The sequence below is a fragment of the Nanorana parkeri genome, unplaced genomic scaffold (genome assembly GCF_000935625.1).
Source record: "Nanorana parkeri isolate BGI_ZX_2015 unplaced genomic scaffold, ASM93562v1 scaffold1705, whole genome shotgun sequence".
Lineage (NCBI taxonomy): Eukaryota > Metazoa > Chordata > Amphibia > Anura > Dicroglossidae > Nanorana > Nanorana parkeri.
Window position 1 is genome coordinate 243,764 of NW_017307973.1, and position 9,210 is coordinate 252,973.

The following is a 9,210-nucleotide window of genomic DNA, read 5'->3' on the forward strand; positions in this document are numbered from 1 at the left end:
TGTGGCCTGGTATGGCGGGAGGCGCTCAATCTCCCCCCCCCCCCCCCCCCCCCCCTCCCTTTCCAGACCTGTGCTCATCTCAAGGGTCTGGTTGGGAATTTTAGGGGGGGGGCCCACGTCTTTCTTTTCCCTAATTTTTGGGGGTGGGGTTCCTCATTAAAATTCCTACCAGACCTTAAGTGCCTGGTTTGACTTTTAGGGGAAACCCCACGCTTTTTTTTTCCTTTCTTTTTTCAAATGTGGTCCCTCCTAACTTTCCAACAAGAACCCTGGTATTGTTTGGGAGGGGGAACTGCACGCTTTTGTTTTTTTTCTTTATCAATGTCATTTTGTTCTTTATAAATGTCATTTTTGCTGCAGCAGGTTCTATACATTGTACAGATGTGGCACTTTACAGGCAGTTTAAGGGAACGGCAAGAGGTTAAAAAAGGTATTTAAATAAAAACCCCAGGTGGTAAAAAAATACCACCAAAAGAAAGCTCTATCTGTCCCCAAAAAAGGGTATAAAATTCATTTCAGTACAGCGTTGCATGACGGAATGTCAGTCAAAGAACCGCAGCGCTGAATACTGAAAAATGGCCTGGATGGGAAGGGGGTTTAACACCGCGGATGTCAACTGGTTAAAAGTTCGAACTCAAAAGTGTTCGGCCCATCGCTACAAACCACCCAGTGGAGACAGTCATGTCAGGAATGTAGACTCCTTTAGCCAGAATTAAACCCAGGACGATTTTTTTAGTAATACAAATGCATCTTTCAAGCCCTACTATAGTAGCAAAATCATGGCAGGGCAACTTTCATGCAGCAAGTCACACAGCTTTACATGGTCCAGCTAGGCTATGATATAACTCAAGCAGGAATGGCTTGTCACATTATGATTATATCCTATATTTGACACCACAATAAACATCTGTATTGTTATCGTCCATGACTAATATTTCTGGAATTCCCATTATGTAAGAAATACCTTTGTACTTAAGTCACTTCTATTCATCAGTCATACAATGGAAAATACCAAGAAAGATTTGTGGTCAGGCTCATTTTTTGGTATATAAATGGAAACAAACAGTGAAGGACATATTAGGACTTTGGGAGTACCACACAAAGTGCACTTCTGTACAGTAAACCTAATCCATAACAAACAATTAAAATTAGCTACAGACAGCTTAGAGTAGTGGAACAAATTTATTTGGTTGGTGCTGATTACAGTATATTGTTGTTCCTTAAACTTTTTATAAGACAAAGGGTTTATGTTATGCGATTGGATACAGTTATTACTATTCTCCTTTTTAAACCGTTTAGGTAGGAGTGAAGCACTGAGGATCTTAGATTTGGGAGAGAGTTTCAGCACTGTATTATATGTAGTTTTCTATAGTTAAAATCCCTAAAGATTTTTTAAATTAGAAAATAAAAGACAAACCTCTAAAAAGCGATCACTGAAACAATAAATTATAAAAGGAAAATCAAAAATAAAGAAAAATAAGGAAAGAAAAGGAAGACTTGTACAGTAAAAACACAAACAAAAAAGTAAAATTCGCTAATTTAGGCTATTATGGGCTAGAGTACCACCCACTCATCTGCTTACAGAGCACTACCACTAGATGCCCGATTTAAACTATTAGCTTATTGAGTAAAGCAAACAGCAATATGCAATGACTCCAGCAACCAATCAGAACCGACCTTTCGCTAGTAAACTACATATTATTACTGATCAATGAACTGTCTTAGTGAATAAGGCTGCATTTCTTCCTAAATGATTTTGTTTAAAACATTATAATCAGGTTTATATTGACACTAGGAGGATGTATCAGAAATGTAGCAATCAATAAGCCTATAACTCAATATAGGTAACTCAATATAGGTATTTTATCTGCTCTATTAGCGGAAAGAGTCACACAATATCTTTGTCACTGGCTGCTCTCACATAAGCAACAATTAACATAGGTATGTTCAGAGAAGAGAACATCACATCAGACACACCCAGGTAAATTACGGTGAAATGAACAGGAGAAATTTGAAAAATCAAAAGAGAGGGGGAAAAATAAGCTGCCTATATAAAAGTCTTACTTGGCTTCTTCCCACTAAGAACAGCAGGTTATGTCAGGACTTGCGGCTAGACACAAAAATACAGAGAAGTCTTTCTAATCTGGCAATAGAGATTTTACCAGGATACTGTAATGAAGTAAAGAACTAGTGCCAACATTCAATGCTCTTCTCTTCAAACAAGCAAATGAGCCAAAATTTAAGAAGAAAAAAAGAAATTGGCATAAGAGGAAAAAGCTATAGTAAACGTTAGAAAGACAGAGGTTGCACTGCCAATCTAAAAGTGATAGTTACCTGGCTGTAGTGTTGACTTGACTGACTAATAGTTTAAATCACTGATCTGGAACAAACATTCATACAAGTCAGAGGTCCTTATCTTTACACTTGCTTTGGAGAGTGATTCAGCATAATAAGGGTGTATGTGTATGGTTGTGTGGGGGGGTTAAAATGTCACATAAATATGCTAAAAAAAACCTCTATAAAATTCCCTGGAACCCCTTGCAAGTGGTCACATAACCAAATGCCTAGGCATTCTTAAGTGGATGATTAGCCAATCTGAACGCTCAATATTGCTTCTGCAGAAATCAGGCCGCCATGGGTTCCACAGCTGCTTTTTCTCCAAGACTGGCAAGCATTCCAGCAGTTCTTTTATCATATTTTATTTAAAGGCAGAAAGGTGGAGGGACGAAAGGTTTGCTGTTACACCTTTGGATCACTTTAATAATTTTTTCACACAAAATATATACAGAGCACAGATATTGAAATACCTTTTTTCTCTTGACTGTTCAGGAAGGCTGAATGCTCGTTCTAGTAAGACAAGAGGAATATTTGTTAGGTTTCACAGTAAAAACTATTTCAAGAAATGTGAAACCCATTCCACCAAAAGCCCTTCCACCTAAAAGATCATGCCACAATGGATGAGAGAATGCTTAGTAAAGTTAATCCCAACACAATCAATACAAAAGTAGTCACATGAAAGAACCCCTAAGAGTGTAATGCTAAAAAAGGCCTGATGTATGAAAGCTACGCGGCTTTCTTGCTTTAATTTGGAAGATAACTGGTCACTATGGCCAACAGAACAATTTACCTACAACGCACTTCTAAACATCAGGTTTGTGGTAAGCAGTTACCTATCCCTTCTGGCTACAGTCTCATGCTTGGAGCTTGTTATATAAAGACAACCTGGCATTGCTACAGTAAATAGTCCCACTGAGCTTTATTACAAATGGGAAAACGCTGCACAGGGTTTGGCTTTGTACCAGGCTGACATTGTTTTAGCTTGACATAAACCTGCTCCACATCGTTCTGCCAAGCAGCACTGAATGTTTCCCTTCTGTAAATAAAATAAGTAATAATTATATGTTCTGCTGGTTCAAATGGTGATTATGTCACTATTTCCTCCACACCTGAAGAATGCTTTCCTCATTATGTATACACTGGAACAACTGAACAACGGAAAAACTGGCAGAAAGAACGTTTCTGAGTTGCCAACAGCAACAGAGAGGTCTTCTTTATTTCACACTCTTGTTCCAGAGAATGGGTTCTTACTCCTGGAGGTAGGACAACCAAATGATGGGTTTATTGGACTTACACTTGGAGGTATGACAGCTAGATGATAGAGCTATGGGACTTACTATTGAAGGTATGTAAGCCAAATGATGGGGCTACAGGACTTACTCTTGGAGATATGAATCTCAAATGATAGGGCAACAAGGCTGGTTTCTTGGGGGGAAAAAATGGATACAATACAGGTCTTATTACTGAACCTGAAATCAAACTGCAGAAATCGAGTAGCTGTGTCACATGACATAGAAATAACATTTTCAGTAACTGTACCTTCAATTCATGTTTTGATAGCACAAAAACTGAAATTTCCACTAGATGTATCTAGGTGGGTTTTGGTGATTTGCCATTGTAATCTCATCTGCTTCACAGACAAATTAGTTTCTTCTGCCCTTTACATTTATAAATTAGCTCTATTAGACCTGTGCCTGATGGCTGTCAGGCAGGAATCCATTAACCATACTATTAGAGAATAAATGCATCCCACTTTCACAGAGCTGTTTAGAGACCAGGGTAACAATGGAAATGAATGCACTGTTCCAATGTAAGCAAACGTAGGGCTTTCTAACCCAGATGTTCACTACATAAATCTGCTGTAGATACCATAATATGAAGGAAGTGTTGTACAACACTTTATTCATGTGCCTACTACCCTCCACTATGGCAGCCATAGGGTAAGAACTGAGGCTCTGGTAGATGACCTATAAATGTTAGGGCAGGGCTTAACCTACACATTGAAAGAACTCAAGGGGCTCTGTGTATTTCCTGGGCTTAGGCTACATGATGCTCCACAATGCCGATTGAAGAACACAGGTACTTAGGGGTACTCAATGGCACCACCAGCTGTTAGGCACTTTTTAGGCCATATCAAGTAATGTCTACACATTAAAAAGAGAAATATAAAATATAAGTAAAACAAGAACTAGGTTACTGTATCTGGCTGTACCTTCATTACCGCAGTAGTCAGGAAAAATCATAAAAGACAGGAGCACTTTCCATTCCGTCTTTTAAGTTATATTATATATTATTGTTGCTAACCTATAGATAACCAAGTTCAACGATCAAATATCCTAATCTTCTTGGTTACAGGTCTCACCCAAACAATATAACAAATTGAAATTGCAAGAGAACACCCTGTGTAGCAGGCACATGCACCAGCTGTCCCCGACGGTACATATCATGCTGCATGCAAGCCGTTCACAGCACAACTGTGGAGCACATTTGGCATGATACTGCACAGGAAGACTAGAGAGATATATTCTTAGTCAGAACAACAAGCAACCGCTCCCGTTTTGTCTTCGCATCTTATAGCTCAGTTACTCTTAAGATACACAAAGCACGGTTTTCACAATTCTTTTGACCAAAGATTTTATGGGAATATTTCCCTCTCCAATGTTTTTAACCCTACAGATTCCAGCAAACTTTAATTTACTGCAATTGCACTTGCAAAATGCTGCGTTTCTCCTTTATGACATAACATACACATGAGTATTACATATGGCGAGTTAGACGTTATTTTTGTGGACAAACAAACCCTTTCTTTTGGTGGTAATTTTTTTCAACAGTTATATAATTTTGATTGTTTATACAAGCAATTTGCAATTTCAGCAGTGATAATTTTACTAAATCAGAGATCCTTTAAAAAAGCAGTGGTATGGCCATACTAAGACCATAATACTGCCTTACAAAAAAAAATACTGCACCTTTATAAAGCACAACGGTGTTTAGGGGATAATTTTTTAATGCCTATCCACTAAACCTGTTGCAAAGGTACATTAAAAGCATATCTAATATGATCTTTAATCAACTGATTTTCTTTTCTTACTTCTTTTCCATTATATATTATTATTCTTGACTGCTTTGTGTAGATCACTTAATTGGTGTCTTCTGAGACAGATCATTGACATTTCTCCTTCTCATTCCTCAATTTAAAGAGTTTGTTCTCTTTATTTTCCCTGTGCAACGTCATGCCACCTGTGCTCCATAATCATGCTGTGAATTAGTTGGCATCAATCGTGATGTACAATCAGAGACTGTTGCTTGCTGTGTTCCTGCTACACAAGCACAGTTTGTTACACTATTTTAATATATAACAATTGTAAGTGCATGTCATTTTGTTGACAGTAAGTGGCTCCTGATTGTCTAAAACCAGTCATGAGATCTTGGGGACATAGCTAGAACAAAATATTGCTCCGAGTGGATATCAGGAGCTCACTGCTCACTCACTCTCTTCATTCACTATGAAGAGATTGAGTGATATCCAGAGGACAGGGACTTGTCAGGTGAGTGGAGTGTTTGAGGACAATCCAGTAGCAAGATTATCATCAAGAAGAAAAGATTAACATGGAATGTGACATTAGCACTTTGAGCTGCATTATTGTTTAATCCTCATCTGAATCTATTTACATTCATGCATTATCCTCAATGGAATGTCAAAGTGAGGAGTTAAAATGGTTCTGTAAGCAAGAAAATCTGAGAATCCCAGGTATGTGCTGGGTCTCTGGTTGGCTATGCGGAGTCTATGAGGAGTGTCAGATATATAGGGTGTCTAGAATAAGGTGAACTCAGGACTTATCTATATTTTTACGTCACTGACATTTTAAAAAAAACTAATTTTATAAATGAAATAAGACACGCCACTGCCTTTATAACTTTTGTTTTATATTTCTCTGCATGAAAAAGGTTTCGGCTGTATTTTAAATTACATATGTTCAGCCAGGGGCGTAACTAGAAATCACAGCGCCCCATAGCAAAATCTTGTATGGGGCCCCACCCAAAAAGTACCTACCTCCAGACCACGTTCCCGTGCCTGCATCGTCTGCTCTTCAGCTCTGCTCCTGCTGGCTCTGACAACAAGTCTGAAGAACATATCACTCCACCGCTCACTGCTGCAGAGCCCACCATAGACCAAGCACAGTTTACCAGAGACCCTGCAGAGCCCATCTGACACCCCTCATAGACTCCACATAGCCCACCAGAGACCCAGCACATACCTGGGATCCATCAGAGCTTACCTGAAACACCACACAGCCCACCTTAGAGTGACCCTGCAGAGCCCACCATAGACTCCGCAGAGCCCACCTGAGACCCCACACATTCCAAAGACCCTGCATAGCCTACCTGAGACCCCGCTCAGCCCACCTGAGAGTGACCCTGCAGAGCCCACCATAGACTCTCTCTATGCATGGTCTAAGGTGGGCTGGTCAGAGTCACTTTCCCTGCATACTGTTCTCCTCTAACCTGTCAGCCACGAGCCGTCCGCTGCTGGACCCCGGCCTCCACCTCATCCACCTCTACACCGGAGGTGCTGCTGGGCCCCAGCCTCTTCCACCCCTGCTGCTGTGCCCTGGCCTCCTGACTGGGCCCCCCTCTGTCCCGGGCCCCATAGCGACTGCACGGGTCGCTATGCTGGTAATTACGCCACTGGGTCCAGCTGGATTTAACTAAATAATATTATAGATAAAAATAGTTTGTTGTTTCCTGTGACAACAAACCAGGCCCAAGTCATCACTCTGTTTATTTTCTTTCTTTCCTTATGTTTGTGACCACAGTCCTATGTGGGCCACTGACAGATTACCCTTCTGTAATAAAGGGAGGAAAAAAATCACACACATTGGCCCAGTTAATATTTTCTATTATAGTGACACTAAGCTCAGGAGTTAAATCTTCAAATGTATTCAAGTACCTCAACTATTAACAAAAATGTATCTTATTTGTGTATCACTTAGCTGTAGATCCTCAAATCCTCTCTGAATTGGTGCTGACACTGTCCTTCCTTCTGGAGGTTGGCTACATTTGTTCCCCATGGTCCCTGTGTGTGTTGTAAAGTAGCCATCGCTCCCTGATCACTCCTGTGATAATATAGTTTATTAATTTGTATTGAGATTGTAGTGCATCACGGGAGTGAGCTTAGAACGGTGACTACTTTACAACACACAGGGTCCATGGGGAACAAAAGTAGCCACCCTCCAGAAGGAAGGACAGTGTCAGCACCAATTCAGAGATGATTTGAGGATCTACAGCCGAGTGATACACAAATAAGATACATTTTTGTTAATAGTTAAGGTACATGAATGGAGTTTAGCATCACTTATTGTGGTAGAACACAAAAAGACACATCTATACAGATAAATGCTGATAAAAATGTTTTAATTTATATAAAGAATATGGTGATGCATCAAACAGCAAACTGACACAATGCAGCCTAGAATTATAGTATACCTCTAGCCTGTAAAAAAAGAAAAATAAATGAGGAGAGGTTCCCACCACCTGTTAGAGCAAGAAAGACTGTTGGAAGAAATGTGTATTTTAAAAGCACAAAACATACAATAAAGACTGAAGGAAGGAATTAAAACCATGTAATGTGTACTTGAAAGAGCTAAACAAAAAATACACACATTAAAGGAAACCTGTACGGATGGGAAAATGCAGGCTACCATTGCCGACGCATCCTTTTTAAAAAATGCTAGTTTCCTGACTGCCCCTGACATTAAAGGAGAACTTTGGGGTTCTATCTTTTTTTTATGAATGCATTCCTTAGGCTAAATAAGTAAATAATGTAATTTACTGTAATTAGCCAAAATGCACAGGAAGGCTGTAAAACCTTATTTTAGGTGGTGGGCGGGGCTAAGCGCCGCAATGAGAAGACATCCCGACGTATCGGACGGGATCCTCCCCACTGATGATTGACAGTGATTCTTGAGAGCTACATCCATAGTTCTCCTTTAAAGAAGAGATCTCACTGTATTATTTTCACAACTCAAGTCACCTAACTCACACAGTATATGTCACATTTTATCCCATGCTTCTGTATGCAGTAGACACTGAGAACCATATGGTGATAGCACACCCTGACTTCGCTCTGCAAAGGAGATGGGCCTCTTGAGTGATAGCTCTTATCTCACAGTCTCTGCACTTTCCCGACACAATCAAGGTTACAGGAATGCAGAGGGAAAGGGGTACCCTCTCACAGGAATCAGCACAGGCACTAGAACTGAAAGGGGGCCTTATTTTATGTTGGGGACGCACAGGAATCTTGACACAAGTGCTGTAAATCAAGAGTCCTGTCTCATTTGCAGAGTGTGGTCAGGAATGGGGGGGCTGAGCTGTCACTGTCTGGATCTTTGCTTCTGCTGCACACAGAATCATGGGATAAAAAAGCAACATATACTGTGGGTGTTAGGTGACTGAACTGTGTAGAGCTGCAGCTAACGATTATTTTCAAAATCGATTAGTTAGCCGATTATTAGAACTGTGAAAGTTCTTTCTTAAAATTTTCTGAGTCACTGACCCACAATGAGTATGCATTTTCGAGTAAAGTCAGAATGCTTCATCTGTAGACTTATCCCAGACTCCTGCTTCCGCATCATTGCAGCTGCCTGCCACACTGCGCAGGAGCTGTCAAAAATCACTTAATACTCCAGATTACATGGGGAGAGCGCAACGTTTCCAATGTCAATGTGACAGAAGTTCATGTCAGTGGCTCCTGAAAAACACAGCATAGCAGACCAGCTAAGCCCCTCTGACCCCAGGGAGATCATTCTCTCACAATTTAATTCACTGTGAAAGCCCAGTCCTGCTCTGCATTCATTTATGAGTAAAAGCTTT

The 9,210-nt window shown here is 40.2% G+C and overlaps 1 protein-coding gene across 1 annotated transcript in view; it reads right to left on the reverse strand.

Annotated features, from left to right (window-relative positions):
- The window catches only part of LOC108799365 (rho guanine nucleotide exchange factor 28-like), a 100,000-nt gene that overhangs the window by 56,417 nt on the left and 34,373 nt on the right, over window positions 1–9,210 (reverse strand). The window contains exon 7 of the mRNA XM_018571228.1: window positions 2,808–2,847. Within this exon, the coding sequence (XP_018426730.1) occupies window positions 2,808–2,847 (40 nt within the window). The remainder of the gene's footprint in view (window positions 1–2,807; window positions 2,848–9,210) is intronic.